This window comes from Eriocheir sinensis, chromosome 37, assembly GCF_024679095.1.
Source record: "Eriocheir sinensis breed Jianghai 21 chromosome 37, ASM2467909v1, whole genome shotgun sequence".
NCBI lineage: Eukaryota > Metazoa > Arthropoda > Malacostraca > Decapoda > Varunidae > Eriocheir > Eriocheir sinensis.
The window spans coordinates 14393372-14417581 of record NC_066545.1 but is presented as its reverse complement, the minus strand read 5'-3'; the positions used below and the strand labels follow the sequence as shown (position 1 = coordinate 14417581).

General features: G+C 43.0%; 3 protein-coding genes and 1 long non-coding RNA gene across 10 annotated transcripts in view; 2 read left to right on the top strand and 2 right to left on the bottom strand.

Annotated features, from left to right (window-relative positions):
• Nucleotides 1-1067: 1067 nt before the first annotated feature.
• Nucleotides 1068-5733, bottom strand: LOC127008450 (uncharacterized). The gene is made up of 6 exons (XM_050880593.1): nt 5272-5733; nt 4710-4957; nt 3553-3749; nt 2864-3051; nt 1917-2042; nt 1068-1513 (listed from the first exon to the last, which is right to left on the bottom strand). Exons 1-6 carry the CDS (start codon nt 5323-5325, stop codon nt 1460-1462), a joined length of 867 nt encoding a protein of 288 aa, XP_050736550.1. The 5' UTR covers nt 5326-5733; the 3' UTR covers nt 1068-1459.
• Nucleotides 5734-6981: 1248 nt separating this feature from the next.
• LOC127008306 (translation initiation factor IF-2, mitochondrial-like) lies at nt 6982-16876 on the top strand. Its single transcript, XM_050880174.1, has 14 exons — nt 6982-7229; nt 8598-8805; nt 9251-9368; nt 10059-10242; nt 12000-12160; nt 12339-12515; nt 12707-12756; nt 13189-13407; nt 13797-13937; nt 14526-14734; nt 15207-15427; nt 15768-15932; nt 16021-16161; nt 16557-16876. Exons 1-14 carry the CDS (start codon nt 7222-7224, stop codon nt 16727-16729), a joined length of 2175 nt encoding a protein of 724 aa, XP_050736131.1. The 5' UTR covers nt 6982-7221; the 3' UTR covers nt 16730-16876.
• LOC127008308 (uncharacterized) overlaps nt 16201-24210 on the bottom strand; it is a 36402-nt gene continuing 28392 nt past the window's right edge. The window contains exons 2-5 of one of the 7 annotated variants that reach the window (XR_007761016.1): nt 18980-19224; nt 17491-17707; nt 17154-17324; nt 16201-16725 (exon numbers count right to left, since the gene is read on the bottom strand). This is a non-coding gene — a long non-coding RNA (uncharacterized LOC127008308). Of the gene's footprint in view, nt 16726-17153; nt 17325-17490; nt 17708-18004; nt 18173-18434; nt 18638-18979; nt 19225-24210 lie in introns of those variants that run through there. The other 6 variants (XR_007761018.1, XR_007761014.1, XR_007761015.1 and 3 more) reach the window with 6 other exon arrangements.
• LOC127008307 (dynein axonemal intermediate chain 1-like) overlaps nt 20320-24210 on the top strand; it is a 31140-nt gene continuing 27249 nt past the window's right edge. The window contains exon 1 of the mRNA XM_050880179.1: nt 20320-20706. The gene's annotated coding sequence lies outside the window, so the exon portion shown is untranslated. The remainder of the gene's footprint in view (nt 20707-24210) is intronic.

The following is a 24210-nucleotide window of genomic DNA, read 5'->3' as shown; positions in this document are numbered from 1 at the left end:
TTCCAAGGCTTCGTACGTGAGCCGTGATCAGGAATCCATGAGTCTGCTCACTCTCGTTGTTGCTGCCCAAGCACTGTCCCATGCCTCGAGGCGGGCGAATGAGACCGTGACTGACTAGAGTGATAGGCCAAGCTACCTATGAGACTATGGGTCCCTTTGGCTGATCTCAAAGGCCGATTCATTCGCGTTTTTTTCATCGCGTTTTCATCACGTACGTACGTAGTTGGTCCACCCAGTAGCGCGAGCTACCCCGCCACTTGTAGCCAGCCGCTCTTTCTTTCGCTGCTTTTCTAAGAGTGGCACTACCGCCACTAAGTAGCTACGCTACTACCTGCATGCTGCTACTGCTTACTACCTATACTGCATTAGGCCGACGCACTAACCGCGCTCGCTTAGGCGGGCGCTCACCATTTGGGATTATGGGTAACCTACTTGGGAAAATCTGGAAAATGTAAACTCGTATTCTGGATTTCATCGTTGCATATAATTTGTTTGTTTGTTCGTGATCTAGTGAGTTAGTGAGTTTAATTGGTTGTTGGTTAGTTAGTTAGTTGGTTAGTTCATAAGTTAGTTAGTTAGTTTGTATGTTTGTTGTTTGTTTGTTTGTTAGTAAGTTAATTAGTTAGTAAGTTTCTATGTTTGTTTGTTTGTTTGTGTGCTAGTTAGTTAGTTTGTATGTTTATTTGTTTGTTTGTTTGTTAGTTGGTTGCGCAGTGTTAAAAGGCCAGAGACGAAGACGAGCATTCAGTAATTTAATCACCACAATAGTACAGGTCTATGTTTACACTATGGAATAAATCACACGAGGGCAATATTTTCTCCTCTGCTGTATATTATTTTTATTGAACACTCATCTTACAGGGCCAGTACGACATTCCAACACCGAGGGCCGTATTTTTAGACACCATCGCTTCTCACATCAGCTATTTCTAAAGGTCAAAGAGGGGATCAATCGGGTTTTCATGAGTGTTTTTTAAGGTTCATGGCACAGAAGAAGGGTCAAAACCACCACCACAAAGGTAAACTACTACCCCCTAGGCCAAAGAAGCTCCAAGCAGCCAATGTCAAATATGTGAACTTGGGAGACGAAATGTTTAAAAATACGGCCTCGAGTCATTGTAAGCGCCCGAACCAAACTATACTCCCCTCAATGATCCGTTATTTCCACTCAAAACCAGATACTGATTGATTGATTGATAGTTAAATGTTGCAAGTAAAACAACAAAGGAGAAGGATATTAATAAAGAGATTTCCTGATGTGTGGTTTCCTAAAATTTCCTCCTTTCTCCATCAACGCCAAACAAGGAATTTTCGTCGTATTTTGTGTTTGGTTGGGGAGCTCACAAACTTCCTGTATTGGACTGTAAAACTTGCCCAAAAACTCTCTTCATGTGTTTTGGAGTCCCATCTCGCCTCAGTTCAGCTCCTCGACGCCGCAAACGTGAAGGGGCTGAGGTTATTAGGAAGACAGTTTATCCAGAGACGAGGTGACTTTGTTTTTCACGTTGTCCAGCTGCGAATTATTAATATTAGTATAAGTATATTAGTGGTATTAGTAGTAGTAGTAGTAGTAGTTTTTGGGAGCAGCGAGTAGCGGGCTTTTTTATTATTGTTTAGTAGTAGTAGTAGTCGTAGTAGAAGTAGTAGTAGTTTTTGGGAGCAGCGAGTAGCGGGCTTTTTCTTTTATTATTGTTTACTTTTTTGTGCCCTTGAGTAGTAGTAGTAGTAGTAGTAGTAGTAGTAGTAGGTGGAGGTCGATCATCACCATCAATACGATAACTACACTTATTAATACCCCAAACGAAAGAAAGAAAGAAAAAAAAACACTGTAATCTGACTAGGCTATGTGAATTATTATATATGTCCGCAATGAGAACGAAAAACAGGAGTCTTATCACCAGCAGGGAAATGCATACCTCATCTGACATCGAGGTGGAGACGTTGAGGTCCTGGAAAGCCTGGTGCAGTAAGGCAATTCTGTTCTGTAAAAGGCGGTAGGTGTCCACGCCCTCTGCCCGCAAGGTCTGGTACTGTGGCCCCCTCTGAAAGCATTGATTGATTGATAGTTTATCGTTGCAAGTAAACAACAAAGGAGAAGGGAGGAGCATGCCATCCCAACCCCCAGGCAGGACAGAGTGTGATTATACAACTAAGGATACCTGTGGAAATAGCACCAGGAATGAGATTGGTATTATAAGACTTTCGCTTCTCACAATATCTATTTCTAAAGGCCAAGGAGGGGTTCACTCGGTATCTAATGAGTGCTTCTTGAGGTTCATGGTACAGAAGAAGGGTCAGACTGCCACCAGGGCCATAAAACTACCCCTGGAAATGCCCATAACTCCTACGAAAGCCTTGTCGAATATGTGTTCTTGCGTGGCGAAATGTCTTGCAAAACGAACTTAAAAAGATACAATGGTAGGGGACAAGGATGAAAGGCAATGGTCGACAATAAACTTATCAATCAATCAATCAATCAATTCGTATATAAACATTCATTATTTTTAGTACAGTTCATTTATATACCGTAATTACTCCAGTTTAAGGGAATATTTAGTATTTTGTTCATGATCTGAGTGCTAATAACAGGAATAGTTTGTACAATGATTGATTGATTGATTGATAGTTTATTGTTGCAAGTAAAACAACAAAGAAGGGAGGCTTTAACATGTCCTATAGCCTATGACCTCTCACTCGTACTTATAAACGAAGGAAAAAACAAACAAACAGGAAAATTATAAGCTCTGATAGAATAAATAAACAAGTGTCAAAATGAGGGCTAGTAAACATTTCATTGCATTTGATATTTGGGAGAAAGAGGGGAGAAGAGAGAGAGAGAGAGAGAGAGCACAGGAGTACCTACCAAGGGGCTATTCCCCAAGAAGTCGTGGTAGAGGACCTCCGCCAGACTCAGGGCCCAACACACGTACTGCAAAAGGTCAACTGTCGCCTCCGAGTTGTTATGCAAGTCTTCGTGGGTTCTGGAGGCCATTATGTCCTTGATCAGCCTCACCTTCTCCCTCACTGGCCCGCGATTCCACTTCGGCACGTCTGAGAAATAATATCCACAAATAAATGATAATAATACATGTCTAATTCCATTTCTTATAAGTCTCGTCACCTTTTGGGCATTTGTTATTGATTTTGGAGGCCACAGAGGAAATACATCGGGTTGCCATGAGTTTTTTTCTCCGTTCATATCGTAAAAGCCATTTAAAACTACCTACCGTCAGGCTCAAGACACCGCCCTTGGCAACCCCCGACAACATCTACGAGCGCCTTTTTAATTAAACAGACCTAACCTAACCTAAACTAACCCAATTCTTAGGCCATCAAGACTACCATCAAGGACTACCATCAAAACTACCATCAAAGACTACCATCAAAGACTACCATCCAAATATTTGTTACGATACATTCACGTTCCCTGTTCTGTTATTTTCTTGTTCCCTGTATTTCCATCCCTTCGCTCTTATGTCTAATGTATAATGGACCAGCAGAACACTATATAGGTTAGGTTAGGTTAGGTTAGGTTAGGTTAGGTTAGGTTACCCGGCAGGCCAAGCTGGTTCATGATGTGGGTGATGGAGTTCTCCCGCCAAGTGCGCAGGTCCACGGAGCACATCTTGAGGGGGGTACTCTCGGGGGTGTACATGAAGTCGAGCTCGAGGGGTATCACGAACGGCACTTGGAGGTTGAAGACGGCCCGAGGGAGGTCTCCGTCCGCCAGAAATGACTCACTGAGCGAACTGAGGGTATGGATGGCTAGACGGATTAGGAGACTGATTGATAGATAGGAAACTGTAGGGATGGATAAATAAACAGACTGATTGACGGATTGACTAACTGATTGATAGACAGGAAAATGTAGGGATAGATAAATAAACTGATTGACGGATTGACTGAGTGATTGATAGATAGGAAACTGTAGGGATGGATGAATAAACTGATTGACGGATTGACTGACTGATTGATAGATAGGAAACTGTAGGGATGGATGAATAAACTGATTGACGGATTGACTGACTGACTGATAGATAGAAAGATGGATGGATAGAAAAATAGACTGATTGACTGATTGATTGATAAACTGAAAGATGTATAGATGGATAGATTAGTAGATAAAATACTGATTGATTGGTTGTTTTATGAGTATCAGGCATTGATTGATTAATAGACTGATTGACTAACTGACTAATATGATAGACAGAAGGAAAGACATATAGATGGATAGATAAATAGATATATAGACTGACTGACTGATTTGACTTCATTTTACAAGTACAAGTTTTAGGAGCAGCGAGTAGCGGGCTTTTTTTATTATTGTTTTCTTTTTTGTGTGCCCTTGAGCTGTCTCCTTTGTTGTAAAAAAAAACATCATCTTGTTCTAAATGTATTGATTGACTGATAAACTGATTTGACTGACCGACTGATTTACAGACTGGATGGATAGATAAATTGATGTAGACTGAGTGACTGATTTGAATTGATTTTACGAATGATCACTTTTTTATATAAACTGAAAGTATATCAATAAACTAACTAACTGACTCATTTATAGACAGAAGGACATATAGAGATAGCTAGGTAAACAGGTAGGGCCTATATCTATCTAATAATCTAATAATAATAATCTAATAATCTAACTTGAAGCTGATCTTTCGAGTTTACAACCTTACGAATTTCATCACAAGCACCATCACCATCACCTCGTTCTGAAAGACACGTTCGTCCCGTCTCGTAGTCTCTGAACGGCTATTCCCTCGTCACCAGGTATGGCCGCCCTCCCTTCGTCCACCACCTGCACCGCCTCCACCAACACCTTGCCGCCCTCCGCCTCCCGCAGCTCCCATGGACGCTGTACGGGAACGGCGATGAAGAGGAGCAGGTCGGAGGGGAAGGAGGACGGCAGCTGCAGGTGCTCAAAGTCGGCTGGGTACTGTCGTAAGCCCTGGGACTGGAAAGAGAGGTAGAGTTAGTGGGAGTCGGTACGCGGGGCCCCATCGCTCAACTCCGCGTAGGTAAGGAGTGAGACTATAGTTATTAGCTTCAGGTGTGGAAATCCCGCAGAGTTTTGATGAATGGTTTGCCGATTTTTAATATTTCTTTTACGGTGCAACACAACATCGACAGCGAGGAGGAGGAGGAACAGGAGAAGGAGAAGAAGAAGGAGAGAGAGGGAGGAGGAAGAAGAAACTAACAATAATAAAAATACGTAGCCTAATCAAAATATCAGCCAGTGCTCCCCAAACAATACAAGCGCCTCCTTACCTGCCCCACATATGTTGTAACCAGCAGGAACAACACGAAGACGGACCCCAACATCGCTGCTCGCCTCTTCCGCAGCGGCGCCCGAAGTATATACTATAGGCTACCACAGGAGGGACCACAGAGAGACAAACAGACCTTTTGCGTTGTAGTTAGACCGTTGAGAGTCTGCTGGATCGCGTAACACCTGCTTGAAGAGAGGCAGGTGTGACACAGATGTGCTTAACTCTGAAATTCTAGCCTCAGAGGACCGGAAGAGTGGCATAGGTTGCATAGAAGAAACGCAAATGACACGGCGCTCAAGGGCCGATGCGACGGAGACTGTTAATTTTTTAGTTAGTGAAATTTAAGTCACTATCAGTAGCTCGGTGAAGATAGAAATATGTAGCTACCAATGGCTCAATCCCCTGCAGTGAACGGAGTGTGGAGTGACAATGCATAAGAGAGCTTGGCACCTCTCACGCAAGCCAAAGTTATTTACAGGTGATCTGCCTTGCACACCTGTTGGGGGATATACACGTGGCATGCACTGCAATATCACGAAAGGTAGAGTGGCCATGGTGCCTAGCTGATGGATATTCTCTCTCTCTCTCTCTCTCTCTCTCTCTCTCTCTCTCTCTCTCTCTCTCTCTCTCTCTCTCTCTCTCTCTCTCTCTCTCTCTCTCATGCCTATTCTTATTTTTTCCTTCTTTCTTTCTTTATCATTCTCTTCTTTCTTTCTTTCTTTCATATAATCTTTCATACATTTTTTTCTTTTTTATAACATTTTCTTTTATTCTTTTTTTTTTTTCTCTCTCTCTCTCTCTCTCTCTCTCTCTCTCTCTCTCTCTCTCTCTCTCTCTCTCTCTCTCTCTCTCTCTCTCTCTCTCTCTCATGCCTATTCTTATTTTTTCCTTCTTGCTTTCTTTTTCTTTTTTATCATTCTCTTCTTTCTTTCTTTCTTTCATATAATCTTTCATACATTTTTTTCTTTTTTATAACATTTTCTTTTATTCTTCTCTCTCTCTCTCTCTCTCTCTCTCTCTCTCTCTCTCTCTCTCTCTCTCTCTCTCATGCCTATTCTTATTTTTTCCTTCTTTCTTTCTTTTTCTTTCTTTATCATTCTCTTCTTTCTTTCTTTCTTTCATACAATCTTTCATACATTTTTTCTTCTTTATAACATTTTCTTTTATTCTCTCTCTCTCTCTCTCTCTCTCTCTCTCTCTCTCTCTCTCTCTCTCTCTCTCTCTCTCTCTCTCTCTTCCTCAGAATCACTCAGCAAGTATCATCACAATCATTTTCTGTTCCCTTACCAATCGAAAATTAAACATATATCCTTAATTTTGTTCATATTCATCTTCTGTGCCGACTTTCACGCTCTCTATGTGAATTTTCTGTGAAGTTTATTTATTATCCTTGTAAGTTTTCCTCATTATCACTCAATAGGGCTATCATCTGCGAAGCCAAGCTGCCTAACCATTTAATTACCATCCAAAACATTAATGATAGTTGGATTGTTTACATTTTGACCTTGTGTCTGAGGGTGTTAGATGACTTGACCTTCGCCTTCAACTAATGACCAAGTATCCTGTATAATGGGTATCTTAAGTCAACTATACATATACTTAATTTCTTATTAGAGTTTTATTTTGTATCTGAGTGCGTTGTTATGGTTTATATTGTGTTTTAGAGTGCAGTATTAAGGCAGAAAGTAGAATGCATGAGTTCGAACAAAGGAATGGCATGGTGGCTTGCATTAAGGGGACCGGCTGACTGACCTCCCCCTCATCAAATCTCTCTGGTTGGAAGCTGGAAAGGAAGACAGAAAGAAAACTAATTACAGGACACACGTAAAGGACGGAGGATCAAGGTGTCAAGGCCTAAGAAGCGATACACAGCGTCAGAGGCCCGCAGGAGGGGAAGAAAGAAGGGCGGGTGGCTGTGTGATGGGTCTCGCCCCTCGCCTCCACTGTCATGTTGAGGTGAGGGAAGGGGCTGGGGGGCAGATAACAGTACGATACAGTGGGATACACTCTGTCAAGCCACTGTTTGACTTGTTCTGGAAGTCATGGTGATCCTCAGTGGGGACAAAATTCCTTGTTATTGAATTTGATATTGTCCCACACTTATTTTTTTCCTTTTGGTTAATATATCTTTTATGGTAGCCATCTCACGGGAGGTCATTATGTATATTTTGTGTTGTATCCCTTTCTCTGAATGCAGTGTGGTACCAACCAGGTTCTGAGAAACTAAAGAATCTTCAAAATATTGACTATTGATTGTTGCTGTCCTGCTTAGGGTTTATTATCTGTAAAACATAATTTTGGAATTTTGGAATGTGTCTCAGGGGTGAAGGGAAGAAGTGTGGAGTGGTGGAAGAAGTGAAGCAACAGACTTTAAAGTGGTTTGGCCACATGGAGCGAATGGAGAAGAGTAAGATGACCAGAAGGGTGTATGTGAGTGAGATAGAGGGAGGGAATGTTAGAGGACGACCTCCAGTGAAATGGAGGGATAGGGTGCAAGAGTACGTTAGGGAGAGGGGGGAAAGATCTTTGAGAAACTTTGAGCAGGCAAGAAGGGAGTGTCTGGATAGAGAAAGTTGGAAGCTCTTCTGCCATGGCCATCCCCTGGTGGGAGCTCCTGGGAGCAGGCGTCGATGAAATGATGATGAAAACATAATAAAACTTCGGTAAATTTGTAGCACTTCACCAGTCAATTAATCTCAACAGAACTAGTTTTTGGCCTGTTTTGAATGAAGAATTGTCATTTCTATCATCATCGCTTTTTTTTTTTTTTTTTTTTGCCCCCAACCCAGAGACATAAAATTTTTAGATTTAAATTTTTAGAAAACAGACCATTCAAAACAGAAAAAAATCTACCAACTAAAAAGTTCATTTAAACACAAATGCATTTAAACTAACGCATAACCTAACATAACCTAACTAACCTAACCTAACCTAACCTAAAACCAACTAAACCTAACAACAACAACACTATAACACCAACCTAACCTAATCTAACCCTAACCTAAACTAACCTAACCTACCCCACCTAACCTAACCTAACCTAACCTAACCCCAACCCCAACCTAACCTACCCTAACCTAACTAACATAACATAAAACTAACCTAAACTTAACACTAACTAAACCCCAAACTAACCTAAACAACACTAACTAACTCAACAAACCTCTAAAACAACGCTAACCTCCCTCCTCTATATATTCCCAAGAGGGTGTTTATAGGATGGGTTACTCAGAAGATTGACTCTTCTTAATGGTCAGGATGGTCAAAAGCATCTGGTGTATCTCAGACTACTACATAAAACTTCTGATGTTTGACTACCACCAGACGATGCTTGGTGGGGGGATGCTGCCTGGCTCTGAGGGCAGCACGACCGTCCAGGCAAGGATTGCGAGGTGTTGAGCGGCTGCAGTTTCAGGAAGTCAGGTTGAAGGTGTGGAAAGCTGCTCCGTGCCTGCTATGTAATGAGAGTCAGTGCAGTGCCTTCCACACCTCTGCTAGTGTCAGTAAAAAGAGGAAAGAAAAAGATGCGAAGGTAAGTCTTTCATGGATAATATTTTGCATGCTCTCTAGGTTTTCTGATTTTTGGTTGGGTATACTTGCGAATCTTCTATACACTATTCCTTTTTGTATATACTTCACACACACACAAATACACTCACACTCATCATCTTTGCTCATCTTTTCCCCGTGTCTCTTCTACTTTCTTCCCTTCCCTTCTTTTCTTCTTGGGGTTTGTTTATTGCTTTTTTTATTTGCTACTCTGCAACTCACTATGTTTACTATCTTTACTAGGCATTATCTCCACCTTCAAGCAACAGTTTCCTTCCACAACTACCATGACTTGTTACTTAGTGTGTCATATTTTTTTTACTACTATTCTGCAGTTTACATTTTCTGCCCTTGAATCGCATCATTTAGAGAAGTATTTATCGATACGTTCATCTTTTCAGTTTATGTATTTTATCCTTCTTTTTCAGAATGCGGTACATGTGAACCCCAAAGCCTTGAAGCTGGAGAAACCGAAGACGCGTGTTGTGTCCATCTGGAAGAACATGACCGTGCTTGAGTTGGCCAGGAGTCTTGAGAGGGATTTAGGTGCGTGGGCCATCCGGTATTTCAGTGCAAGAACTCACTCTGTCCCTCTTTATGGCTGATATGGCTATGGCTTACTCTGTCCCTCTTTATGGCTGTTATTAGTTTAGTCCTTCCTGCTGTGGCAAAAGCTCTTATGTCACGTTTTCACCTGGACCTGTTTGCCCTAATTTCATCTACAGTTTTTGTGGTGCTAATTTGTTATTCTAAATGCTTTGACCCATCCACTGCAATTGGTGTGGAGTTGGCCTTCAGTGGTAGCCTGGTAACATACACTCCCAGGTCTTTCTCTATCTCTGTGGTGGATAGTGGAGTGTTTCCCATGTGGTATCGGTGTGCTGGATATCCCCTCCCAAGGTGCATGGCTTTACATTTTTCTTCATTGAATTGTAGCAGCCACTTTTTGTTCCATTCCTGTAGCTTGGTGATGTCTACTTGTAGGAAATCCGCAGTCAAGGGGTTAAGTGTCTCGAATGAGGAAGATTAGGTGACTGGGATTGATTCTGCATTTTTATTTTGTTATTTGTTCATTATTTGTGTTACTCAATTATTTTATTTTATTTATATTTTAGTGGCATATGATAAATCACCCTTTGTTTTGTGTGAGCTCGACTGATTCCTGTAAAAACACAAATGGTTAGCAGTAAACAGACATAAGGAAAAGCACCCAGTCACACACGCCTCTCCCTGCAGACACGGTATTCGAGATCTTCCTGTACGTGGAGGGCAGCGACTCCTACGACCACCCCGGGGCACCCATCACCAACCTACGGGTGGCTCAGGAGGCTGTCAAGCGGGCCGGCTGCCGCTTCAGGATTGAGGGAAACCCGGCGAAGGAGCAGGAACACAAGACGAAAAATAAGGATGCCTTCAGGAGGTAAAATATTTTAGTTTTGGTGGAAGTATGGATAGCCAGCACCTTATGATATAAATCAACAAAGTATGACCTCACATTGTTGTATAGAAAGTCTCATTAGTAAGGAAGCATATATGAATTTTTTGAGTCAAGACCTATAGTAACTGTTTGGGTTTTGTTAGGTTAGGTTAAGTTTAGGGTATCTTCAAACACATGATTGCCAGCACCTTATGGTATAAATCAACAAAGAATGACCTCACTTTGTTGTATAGAAAGTCTCATTAGTAAGGAAGCATATATGAATTTTCTGAGTCAAGACCTATAGTAACTGTTTAGGGTTTTGTTAGGTTAGGTTAGGTTAAGTTTAGGGTATCTTCAAACACATGATTGCCAGCACCTTATGGTATAAATCACAAAGAATGACCTCACTTTGTTGTATTGAAAGTCTCATTAGTAAGGAAGTATATGTGAATTTTCTGAGTCAAGACCTATAGTAACTGTTTGGGTTTTGTTAGGTTAGGTTAGGTTAAGTTTAGGGTATCTTCAAACACATGATTGCCAGCACCTTATGGTATAAATCAACAAAGAATGACCTCACTTTGTTGTATAGAAAGTCTCATTAGTAAGGAAGCATATATGAATTTTCTGAGTCAAGACCTATAGTAACTGTTTAGGGTTTTGTTAGGTTAGGTTAGGTTAAGTTAGGTATCTCTTCACACATGATTTTGCCAGCAATGATAGTAACTGTTTGGGTTTTGTTAGGTTAGGTTAGGTTAAGTTTAGGGTATCTTCAAACACATGATAGCCAGCACCTTATGGTATAAATCAACAAAGAATGACCTCACTTTGTTGCATAGAAAGTCTCATTTGTAAGGAAGCATATATGAATTTTCTGAGTCGAGACCTATAGTAACTGTTTGGGGTTTTGTTAGGTTAGGTTAGGTTAAGTTTAGGGTATCTTCAAACACATGATAGCCAGCCACGTAGGGTATAAATCAACAAAGAATGACCTCACTTTGTTGTATAGAAAGTCTCATTAGTAAGGAAGCATATATGAATTTTCTGAGTCGAGACCTATAGTAACTGTTTGGGGTTTTGTTAGGTTAGGTTAGGTTAAGTTTAGGGTATCTTCAAACACATGATAGCCAGCCACGTAGGGTATAAATTAACAAAGAATGACCTCACTTTGTTGTATAGAAAGTCTCATTAGTAAGGAAGCATATATGAATTTTCTGAGTCAAGACCTATAATTAACTGTTTGAGGTTTTGTTAGGTTAAGTTAGGGGTATCTTGAAATGCATGATAGCCAGCACCTTATGGTATAAAACAACAAAGAATAACCTCACTTTGTTGTATAGAGTCTCATTAGTAAGGCAGCATATATGAATTTCCTGAGTCAAGACTTGTAGTAACTGTTTGGGTTTTGTTAGGTTAGGTTAAGTCTAGGGTATCTTGAAACACATAGCCAGCCCCTTATGGTATAAATCAACAAAGAATGACCTTACTATGTTGTATAGAAGTCTCATTACTAAGGAAGTATATGTGAATTTTCTGAGTCAAGACCTATATTAATTGTTTGGGGTTTTGTTAGGCTAGGTTAGGTTATGTGGAGCTTTTTTTTGTGGAAGTAACAAAGTATGATAAGATTTGGTGGAATAGTCCATTGAATCAGGATATAGTGCATCGTGGAGCAGGTGAATAGGCTAAAAATTTAAAACAAAGACTGAGGTAGATCAGTGTTTTTTCACCCACCTGTTCACTGATCCTCCTCCACCCAGGCCACCAGCAGAGGAGGACAAGCTGGTCCGTCGGTCGCCAGTGGTCACCATCATGGGCCACGTGGACCATGGCAAGACCACCCTCCTGGACAGCCTCCGACACACCTCCGTGGTCCAGTCAGAGCATGGCGGCATCACGCAGCACATCGGAGCATTCTCAGGTCAGCATGACGACACAGGGGGGACATGGTGTTGACGTGGGCTGAGTGTATTCAGTTCATTTGCAGGTTTTACACTCCTAGGGTATGTTTGCCATTTTTTTTTACACCATTCCAATTAGTGTTATTTGGGGTGTGGTGGTTTAGTGTGTTACAAACTTCATCTTTCCTCTCTCCTCAGTGGAAATGGAGAGCGGGGAGCGGGTCACCTTCCTGGACACCCCCGGCCATGCAGCGTTCAGGGCCATGCGGGCGCGGGGGGCCATGGTGACGGACCTGGTGATCCTGGTGGTGGCGGCCGATGATGGGGTGATGGCCCAGACCAAGGAGTCCCTCAGCATGGCCCAGGAAGCTAATGGTGAGTGGAGCAAAGGGTATCCAGGGGGAAGATTTATTTATTTTTTTTTTTTTTTCAGGAAGCCAGCTGGGATAAATGACTGTTTGCCCTTCCTGAAGTGTAATGGCATTTGTAATATTTTGTGAAACCCTAACCTCATAGCCCCTGTTGTTTTCTTTGTCACCCTCTCACTCTATTCCTCCCTCTTCCAGTGCCTATTGTGGTGGCCATCAACAAGATCGACAAGCCTGGAGCAGATGTGGTGAGTGCGTTAGAGATTCTTTCCGCTTCCATAATTAACCTGTCCGCTGCAGTTGGCATGGATTTGGCCTTCACTGGTAGCCTGATAACATATACTCCCAGGTCTTTCTCTGTCTCTGTGGTGGATAGTGGAGTGTTTCCCATGTGGTATTGGTATGCTGGATTTCCCCTCCCAAGGTGCATGACTTTACATTTTTCTTCACTGAATTGTAGCAGCCACTTGTTGCTCCATTCCTGCAGCTTGGTGATGTCTTCTTGTAGGAAATCTGCAGTCAAGGCCTTAAACCCATATTGTCAGGAGCACAGATTAGTTAATTAAATGACAAAACTTTATGGGCGTTGTTACTGTTTTATTATTTATGCACTTTTAAACTTTTTTCAACTCAAGACCAGAACTTATACAATATCATCCCTCCATCCCCTTATCTCTCAGGCCCACACCAGGAGGATGCTGCTGAACGCCGGAATACAGCTGGAGGAGCAAGGGGGCGAGGTGCAGGCAGTGGAGGTGTCAGCGCTGAACGGCCTCAACTTGGATCAGCTGATGGAGGCTGTGGTGACCCAGGCCGAGCTGCTGAACCTTCGTGCCGACCCTAATGGTGCAGTGGAGGGAGTCGTGGTGGAGTCCAGAACAGACCCAGGACGAGGAAAGGTAAATAATTGGTCTTTGGAAATGTCAGTGAGAGGGAAGACTAAAAAAATAAAATAATAATAACAGGAAGGAACTGAATTAGGGATGGTGTGTGTTTTGGCTTGTTTTATTTGTAAGTAATATAATTTATGAGTACGTTTACAGAAGTTGGTCCGTATTTATGGTGTCACAGGAATACACATACTGTTTTTCCCTTAGCAGAAAGACAAGTTGAAGCAAATTTTACTAAGAGAAGATTGGAAACTGAAGGAGAGGAAAGAGAAATTGGAGTTAAAAGAATGGCTATAATTTTTGTCAGTCTGCTTCTTTGTTCTGTATATCCTTAACTGAAACATTCCCACTCTAGTGCCTCCCCACGGGTATACTTACCCCCGCACCCTACATTCCAGCTGGCAACATGTGTGATCCAGCGGGGAACTCTCTCCCGTGGGGCCGTCCTGGTGGCTGGTACGGCGTGGGCCAAAGTGAGGAACATGTTTGATGACGCTGGACGCTCCATCAAGTCTGCTCCCCCGTCCACCCCTGTAGAGGTATTCCCAAGTGCTTGTTTGATCTTACCTCTTCCAGTTGACCCTTGAAGTCTTAGATTATGAAGAGGATAACTTTGCCCTCATTTCCCATAGATCCTTGTCCATATTTTCCCAGCCCCTTGTCCATATTTCCCCCTTATCTTTAGTTTAATGAGGAAAAAGTAGAAAGAAAATAACACTTATTAGATAAATCCAGAAATGCTTTTTATTACTCTTCCTTTAATGTACTGCACTAACTAATTTCTCTTTTTACTTCTTCACCTGTTTCTTTAAGTTCTCTCTTACATTTTGATACTCCTAAACTTCCTCTCCTCCCCTCCCTGAGATGCTGTTTGAAGGTGGGAACTGTAAGAAACTAACCCAGAATTCTATGTGTGAATTCAACCCAGACTATCTTCTTATGGCCCATCTTGCCTCTTAAAAGTTATATAGGAACATGCAATCCAAATTATGGTCAGTAAGTAGATATATATAATGCAAACCCTTAACTCATTAGAGAAAAGAGTTAGGGATTAGGAGAACTTAGCAAGCCCAAATTGTTAAGTTAATCATGTTACATCCTCTCCATCCTCTTTTCCTTTTTTGCAGGTGATTGGGTGGCGCCAGCTGCCCTCCGCCGGGGATGTGGTGCTGGAGGTGGAGGGCGAACGGCGGGCAACGGAGGTGGTGGAGTGGCGGCAGGCGGAGCAGGAGCGGCTGAAGCAGGCGGAGGACGAGGCGGCTATCCAGGAGAAGCTACAGGAGCACCTCAAACAGTACCGGGCGCAGAGGGAGGAGAAGAGGAAGAGGGGGATAAGGTGAGAGATGAAGGAAGAAGGGAAGCTGGAAGATGTGAGATAGAAGGAAAATGGAAATAAGGAGAGATGGCAGCAAGATGGAAATAAAGGGAGGTAGAGAAGGAAGATGGTAAGATAAGAAAATGGGATGAAGGTGAGATGGAAGGAAATGGAATAAGGGGAGATAAAATGAAGATTGGAATAAATAAAATGGAAGGAAAAGGTAATAAGGTGAAATAGAAGGACAATGTTAGATAGAAGAAAGATGGGAATAAGGGGAGAGGGAAGGAAAATGGGAAGAAATATGAGGTAGAAGTAATATGGGAATAGGGTGAGGGAGAAGGAAGAAGGGAAGATAAAAGAAATATGAGAAGAAAATGATGTAGAAGAGAGATGGAAAGTGAAGAGGGATGAGGGAGAGAGATGGCAGAAGATAGTTAGCAACCCTTTATTAACTAACACCCTAAACACTCCTCCTTTTGGTTGGTGACAGATACAAGCTCCGCCAGAGAGGACCGCGGCCAAAGGAAGTCATCGAGGTGTCTGGGCCGCCTCGGGTGTCGCTGGTGCTCAAGGGGGACGTGGATGGGTCGGTGGAGGCGCTGCTGGACACCCTCGACACCTACTACAGCACCGAGTGTGAGCTGGATGTCATCAGCTATGGGGTCGGGGATGTCACCTCCACGGATGTGACGATGGCTGCTGCTTTCTCGGGTACAGGGTAGAGTTTGTGTGTAATAATTTGTCAGGTTAGGTTTGTTACATGATTGTTCTTTATGGCTACTAAGAGACATTTTTCATCAGTCTGTCACTCAATTTAATCTGTGGATACGGAGACTCGTTTCTCACAAGTCTGTCAGTCCATATTGTAAGCTTTTGACTCATCAGGGTTGAGTTATACCTTAGCCACCAGACACTAAACTGGTCCAGAAGCCCCCCTGCCTTCCCCCTCCAAGATAACATTGACTTGTAACTCCAATCAGCTCCCATAGTTATGTAAGGAGGTGTAGTTACAGGAGCTTATACTAAATAATTTGAGTTTTTTTCCACCCAGGCATCATCTACACCTTCAATGTGGACGTGCCCAAAGACATAAGAGCCCAGGCCCAGAAGGAAGGTGTGACCATATCGGAGCACAAGGTCATCTACCACCTCATTGACCACCTCAAGGAACAGATCTCCGCACGGCTGCCCCTCAAGGAAGAGGAGGAAATACTTGGTGGGTCGTAGGAGGCTTCTTATCAATCTTGTTGTATATTCCCTTCCATCAATAACTGGTAAAATAACACCCATTATTACTCCTGCAGGTGAGGCCAACGTCCTGGAGGAGTTCGTCATCACGGAGGGCCGCAAGAAGGTGCCGGTGGCTGGGTCCCGATGTGTGAAGGGCACCCTCAAGAAGAATGCCTTGTTCAGGGTGGTGCGGGGACAGGATAACATTCACGAGGGTCAGTCACTTGTGGAGAATTATCAGAGAAACTACAGTGCATTTGTAAATTTGTATGAACCATTTATATGTAAACTAACATAATAATGCTGTAAATAATCTTGAAATGTGGACCGCTGAGTGCCAGTTATCGAAGTCAAGGCAGCCCAGCATTTGAGCCACCTGTGAGCTTAAGGTCACCATGCCAGAGGCTTTAGCAGTAATTTGCCAGACACTTGGGTCCCACACCATTAACACAGTCCTATAGTGTGCATTGACTTCTACTTGGAGGGCCTGAGTTTGACCCCTGGCACTCAGCGACGAACACTTTTGGCATCCATAAACAGTTGATCACTGCCAGGATTGCTGCTGTCCTATCTGGCTGTACTTCGCCAGTGACACAAGTCGTTATTACAGGTGAGCTGTCCTCCATGCGGCACCTGAAGGATGAGGTGGAGAGCATAGCGCGAGGGAAGGAGTGTGGCCTGCGCTTCGCCGATGAAGAGCTCCGGTTCCAGCCCGGCGACACCCTCATCTGTTATAAAATCAATCTCGTTCCTCAGAGAAGTGACTGGGATCCAGGTTTCTAAGTAAAAGGAAGCAGAGCATACATTTGTAACATTCTATTGCTATTATACTGTATGTTAATGGATTCACTCTGTATCAGATCTTTACATATTGTGTATACCCATGAAGCCCTGTGAATAAGTTGTTAATAAATTTTAGTAATATTTTTAGCAGGACCTTTACTGATCCCCTACAACCCTAACAGGACACAACAGGGATGAGGAACCCAAACTATAGAGCTGTTACTACTGCTAAAGTCACTATCATCACCCTCGCTTGTAAAGGCCCGTCCACACGATCCACTTGTGCCTGCTGAAAACCTAGTACTTTTTCAGCAGGCACAAGCGGTAAGCCTGTCAACGGGCAGACCGCTCGCCTGTACTCGAGAGCACTGCTCAATCATGCAGACGGGCCTTAACCATGTAAGAAAATGATTTATCCACTTACCTCTCCACTTAATTTTCTTATACTTTTCTGCTCCTTCAGCCTCTCCATTCGTCACAGGGCGCCAGGGAGGGTCTGGGGTAATCACGGGCACATCACTTCAAATAATAACCAAGAGAGTAGGGTGTCCACATGGCTCCTATGACGCCTCTTCCACCTCCTGCCAGGTGTCATCTACAGTGTGGGGGAAAATTAATAAAAAAAGCAAAAAGGTGTTGGAAGAAATTAATATAAAGCAAAAAAGTATTGAGAAATTAATAAATGCATAGTGTAGTACCTTACATACCTCATTTATAGTACCTCAATGTAGTATACCTCATGCTTCAAGGACACGTCTTACCAATATTGAAGAGAGGAAGTTCCATATTCTCCCTGACACTAGTAGAGGCAGGGAGGCATCGCGTGTGCTGGAGTCTCGCGTGTCCTTGATCCTGGAGTCTAGAGTGTCCTTGATCCTGGAGTCTCGCGTGTCCTTGATCCTGGAGTCTCGCGTGTCCTTGATCCTGGAGTCTCGCGTGTCCTTGATCCTGGAGTCTGTCGCAGCAGCATCAAGAGTTCTGGAAAAAAAAGCGATAACTTAGATAAAAAAAAAAAATGATCATCCAGTTAAGGTAAAAAGAGCGGCTGTATCATCCTAACAGCTATTTTCTTGTTCTTCGGAAACAATTATTACCAAGTTTCCTGATCGCAAAGAAACATACTGTATTGAAAAAAATCATTTGTTCCATTGGTCTAACTCTAAATGATAACATAACGCGCGTTTTGTTTGAGGAGTTAACCGAGAACCACTTAACGACCCATTACCGCCATCTATCTTGCCCCTAAACGACCTTATTGGAACAACCACTACCTACCAAACAAGCTCTTAGGGCCGCTTTCAGTCACTTTGTTTGTTTTAATCGTTACCAATGGCGGCGATCGACGCTATAGTTTTACACGTGAAACTGGCCTATGGGGTAGTGGTGGCTGCAGAGGAAGCGAGAGGTATTGAGAGTGTGTGGCAAGGTGCGGGTCTCGGGCTAACCTCGCAGCCGCCACTCCCCCATCGGCCAGTTTTACGTGGAAATACTATAGCAACGATCGCCGCCATTAGTAACGGTCAAACCAAACAAAATGACTGTGAAATCGGCCCTAAGAGCTTGTTTGGTAGGTAGTGTTTGTTCTAATAAGGTCGTTTAGAGGCAAGGTAGATGGAAGTAATGGCTCGTTAAGTGGTTCTCGGTTCACTCCAAACGACAATGACACTTCCCTCCGAACCGTCACGCGCTCGTTATCTCGTCACACCTCTAATCATGCACGGGAAGCTCCTCTAAATGTTGCATGCAGCCAAATTCTCTCTTTGAGCCTCCCAAGTTCTTGTCACGTATTCTTAAAGCACGAGACCCTCACCCCGGAGGAACTAGGCGGCTCAGCACACGTCCGTCTTACCCAAGGGTGAGTGAGGAACTGCGCGGAGTTGGGGACAATGGAGGGTCGAAGCATGGATCCTGGAACACCGAACGAGACAGTAAGAGGAAACAAACCATCATCAGCGTTAGTTAGGGTTTCCTCATTTCTTGTTCTTTGATGAGCGGTGCAACAACCTGATGGAGCTTACCGTACGAGGACAGGAGATATTGTAAGAGGCTAAGGAGCTAAATTACGAAATGAGCGTTAAGATAGTTAGTTAAGTTTGCTGAGTTTATTTTTATAGCAAAGGAGACGGCTCAAGGCAGAAGTTACTGGCGACAACATATAAGGCAGGGATTAATAAGGCAGAGAAGAAGAAGAAGAAGAAGACGGCTCAGGGGCAACAAAAAGGGCGCAGAGAAAAAAAGCCCGCTACTCACCGCTTCCATAATAGACAAATGTTGAGTAGCCAGAAGAGAGGTCAATTTCGGGTGGAGAGGTGCCTTGAGTTTGCTGCTTTCTTAATGACTGAAGCTCCTACAGAGTGCTGAGGTCGTCACAGAGCATTGCGGGACATCCAGAGAAGCACGATTTAAACAATGATGATTTGACTGATTGATTGATTGACTGATTGATTGACTGGGGCATTTCACCGTGGCGCTGTGGTTGCCATGGTCATATAGCACTGAAAAAAACAAAACGGTTGACTGAAATGACGTATAAAATTGTGATTATCAAACTCATAAAATAAAACAAGTGATGAAATATGCACAGTTTTGTTACAGTAACCCCTAAGAAAGGCCTACAGGAAATGGAGGAGCCTGTATAAATATGTATCCATGTATTTACCTCATGTATTTACCTCATCAATATGTATCCGTCTTTGAAAAGCTATAGAAAAGGTGGGTTGAGTGGCGTGCAGGGGCGAAGGTGTGTGTCAAGGTGTGTAGGCCTATACCTCAACTATATGTGTACGTAAAGACACACAAAGGAGGGGAGAGGGTGTAGAGGAATGCAGGGGGATGAGGTTGTGCATGAAGTGCCAGCATATGTATCCGTCTTTGAAAAGCTATAGAAAAGGTGGGTTGAGTGGCGTGCAGGGGCGAGGATGTGTGTCAAGGTGTGCAGGCCTATACCTCAACAATATGTGTTCGTAAAGATACACAAAGGAGGGGAGAGGGTGTAGCGGGCTTGTTTTTTTTCTCTGCACTCTTTTTGTTGCCATTAAGCAGTCTCCTTTGTTGTAAAAAAAAATAAAATCACCAAACTTAAGGGGGAGTTGCCTTAAAATGAAAACATATACATTTACTTATTCTTGAGACAAATAAATAAGGGTTTTAAGTTAGGGGATGTTGATAGAGAGCAGAACAATGGTTTAATGGAAGAGGTACTGAAAGAAAATGGGGTTAGGGTTGCCGGGGGTGAGGATTAAGGGGGGGCTACTCTAAAACTAAGAGAAAATGGGGTCAGGGTTGCCTTAACTAAATTTCTCAACGCTCTTTTCGTAATTTACCTTCTTAGCCTCTTACGATATCTCGGTCGGTATTATAAGACAGTTTCACTTTTCACATCAGCTATTTCTAAAGGTCAAAGAGGAGGTCAGTCGGGTTCTAGTGAGTGTTTCTTCAGGTTCATGGTGCAGGAGGAGGGTCAAACTAACACTAGGGTCATAAAACTACTCCTGGAAATGCCCACAACTCCTATGAAAGCCTTGAGGGGGTCAGTCGGGTTCTAGTGTTTCTTCAGGTTCATAGTGCTGGAGGAGGGTCAAACTAACACTAGGGTCATAAAACTACTCCTGGAAATGCCCACAACTCCTATGAAAGCCTTGTCAAATATGTGTTCTTGGGCGACGAAGTGTTTTATAATACGACCCCTCCTGTCCTCGTAAGATAAGGTCCATGCAGGGGGCTGAGGTAGTGTATGGAGTGCCAGGCTGAGGGGGTGCCAGTGCCTCACACCACCACACACAAAGCCGCCGCCGCCTCAGTCTGGGAGCGGCGGCTGGTGGGCACACACGTCTGGTCGCCCCTCGGAAGACACGTGCTTCAAGGAACTGACCCCGCACCTCCCTCCGCTACCTTCCCCGCCCTTGTGCTGCACGGAGAGGACGGTGGTGACCTGCCCTAACCTGGCGTGACCTGCCCCGTTGTCATGTACCCCCCCGGTAAGTGAGTGTCCCCCCTTGGGCCGAGGGTGCCGTCCCCGCGGAGTACCCGTCCCCACGCGTTGCTTCCTCTGACGAAATAAGCTTCCTGCACACACACACACACACACACACACACACACACACACACACACACACACACACAAAGGAAAGGCTGGATTAATGTAGATATGGAGGCGGGACTATTAGAGCTTAGCTTGGGCCCTGTAGACTACAAATAGGTAAATACACACACACACACACACACACACACACACACACACACACACACACACACACACACTAGTAACAGATAAACAGATACGGGAATAAATTAATTAACGAAAGAATTTATAAAACTAAAAAGAACAAAGTTAGTGGATGATATTATGATGAATTCGTGAAAGAGAGAAATTTGAACTTGACTAAATCCTGTATACATATTATTACGCGCGCACACACACACACACACACACACACACACACACACACACACACACACACACACACAAACAAACAAACAAACGCACACACACACGCACGTCACACACTTCCTGATGCCCTGTGACTCACTTTTTTTAATGCTAAACGCCATTCACGGAAGACAACAACAACAAACACAACACCTGCACGAAACGTAAACAACACACACACACACACACACACACACACACACACACACACACACACACACACACACACACACACACACACACACACACACACACACACACACACACACACACACACACACACACACACGGAACGCACGCAGGTGAGGTCCGAACGATCACTCTTGCTCCTGATGATGATGGTGATGATGATGATGGTGATGGTGATGATGGTAATGATGATGATTGTGATGATGATGATGATGGTGCCTTTAAATAGCTAGGCCTACTGTATATACTAAAATTAGGAGCTTCGAGTCGATAGGCCTATTCTTCCCTTGCTCTTGATTTTGATATAGTAACGTGACCTTTGACCTAACTTTTCATTTAACTTAACTTGATCTCTGACCGTTTTTTTCTTCTTATTTTAATCTCTTGCCACTTTTGTCGTCTGTCATTAAAGTTTTTATTCTCTCTCTCTCTCTCTCTCTCTCTCTCTCTCTCTCTCTCTCTCTCTCTCTCTCTCTCTCTCTCTCTCTCTCATCCTTTAATCTTCAACCTTCTTTCTTCTTTTTTCTTCTTCTTTTGTAATCTTTGACCTCTGACCTTTCACTCTTTCACCCCCCATCACTTAACTTTAGCACCTTGACCTTTTCCTCTACTTTTGACCTCGTGATCCCTGACCCGTGACCCTCAACACCTAATTTTTGAGTCGCTCCTTCAATCCCTATCAGTTCACCTCGATTTTTTTTAACCCCCTTTTTTTTACAGCAGAGGAAACAGCTCAAGGGCAAAAAAAGGGAAACGATAATGAAAAAAGGCCCGCTCCTCACGATTCCTATAAAAGAGTTAAGAGGAGTGGCCGAAAGAGAGGTCAATTTCGGGAGGAGAGGTGTCGTGATACCCTCCTCTTGAACCTTACCACACACACACACACACACACACACATACACACAACCCTCCCCACCACCACCACCACACACACACACACACACACACACACACACACACACACACACACACACATATACGCCGTGAACCCTGATATCTGGCGCTGACTAATTCATTCATCTATTCTTTAGCTACATACAGTAAGAAAGGCTACCAGGGAATATAATGACAAAAAATAGGTTACCATTCCTCCTGTCAGAAATGGAAATGGACAAGATGGTAATGTTAAAGATGGAGACCGGTGAAGTATACGCTTTTATATAAACAAGCATCAATAAGAAGAACTGAGCGACCGTCAGTGTAAAAATGATAAAGAAACGCAATAAAAAAATAGGCTACCATTCATCCTATCAGCAATGGAAATGGAAAAGATTGTAATGTTAAAGATGAAGACCGGTGAAGTATACGCTTTTATATAAACAAGCATCAAAAAGAAGAATTAAGCGACCGTCAGTGTAAAAATGATAAAGAAACACAATAAAAAAATAGGCTACCATTCATCCTATTAGCAATGGAAATGGAAAAGATTGTAATGTTAAAGATGAAGACCGGTGAATTATACGATTTAATGGAAGCAAACATCATATTATAACATGACACTCTCAAGGCCTTACGTAGACGATAAAAAAGCTAATAGAGAAACAGATAAACGAGAAATTAAATAAGAAAAAGGAAATATTAGCCTTCCACGCATACAGTAGAAAGAACGACGTCATCCCTTCTAGTAAAAACACCTCCAAGTCAACTCCTATACAAAAAAAACAAGGAAGTGACTGAGCAATCCATCCTTTTAGACCTTCCACGCATACAGTAAAAAGAACAAAGACCTCCACGTCAACTCCTATAAAAAAACATCCCTTCAAGTAAAAACACCCCCAAGTCAACTCCTATATAAAAAAAAACAAGGAAGTAACTGAGCAATCCATCCTTTTAGCCTTCCACGCATACAGTAGAAAGAACAACGACCTCCACGTCAACTCCTATAAAAAACATCCCTTCAAGTAAAAACACCTCCAAGTCAACTCCTATACAAAAAAAAAACAAGGAAGTGACTGAGCAATCCATCCTTTTAGACCTTCCTCGCATACAGTAGAAAGAACAACGACCTCCACGTCAACTCCTATAAAAAAACATCCCTTCAAGTAAAAACACCCCCAAGTCAACTCCTATACAAAAAAAACAAGGAAGTAACTGAGCAATCCATCCTTTTAGCCTTCCATGCAGTAGAGTGAATAATAGCGGGCAGTCAGTCACGCCCCGTCTGAGCCTTTTGCATGCCGGAGCCGCCGCCACAAAACGACCGCGGCGCATGACAGCCCGAGACGACGAGGAGAGTAAACAAACACGACCGCGAGCGTGCGAGGGTTGTCACTACATCAAGGGACCGTGTTGACCGCCATTGACCGAGAGATAGATAGAAAGATAGAGAGATAGCTAGATGGATAGAGAGATAGCTAGATGGATAGAGAGATAGCTAGAGAGATAGAGAGATAGCTAGATGGATAGAGAGATAGCTAGATGGATAGAGAGATAGCTAGAGAGATAGAGAGATAGCTAGATGGATAGAGAGATAGCTAGAGAGATAGAGAGATAGCTAGATGGATAGAGAGATAGCTAGAGAGATAGAGAGATAGCTAGATGGATAGAGAGATAGCTAGATGGATAGAGAGATAGCTAGATGGATAGAGAGATAGCTAGAGAGATAGAGAGATAGCTAGATGGATAGAGAGATAGCTAGAGAGATAGAGAGATAGCTAGAGAGATAGAGAGATAGCTAGAGAGATAGGGAGATAGCTAGATAGATAGGTAGATAGATTATTATTATTATTTGGCACTACATTAAGGAACCGTGTTGACCGTCATTGACCGAGAGATAGATAGAAAGATAGAGAGATAGCTAGAGAGATAGGGAGATAGCTAGAGAGATAGGTAGAGAGATTATTATTATTATTAGGCTATTTCT

Coding starts and splice junctions, on each gene's coding strand:
- LOC127008450 (XM_050880593.1), bottom strand. CDS start 5,325: ATGTTGGGGTCCGTCTTCGTGTTGTTCCTGCTGGTTACAACATATGTG. Junction 3,750..4,709: donor AACGTGTCTTTCAGAACGAG/GTGATGGTGATG, acceptor CCATACCCTCAG/TTCGCTCAGTGAGTCATTTC. Junction 3,052..3,552: donor GAACCAGCTTGGCCTGCCGG/GTAACCTAACCT, acceptor ATTATTTCTCAG/ACGTGCCGAAGTGGAATCGC.
- LOC127008306 (XM_050880174.1), top strand. Junction 12,757..13,188: donor ACAAGCCTGGAGCAGATGTG/GTGAGTGCGTTA, acceptor CTTATCTCTCAG/GCCCACACCAGGAGGATGCT. Junction 14,735..15,206: donor AAGAGGAAGAGGGGGATAAG/GTGAGAGATGAA, acceptor GGTTGGTGACAG/ATACAAGCTCCGCCAGAGAG.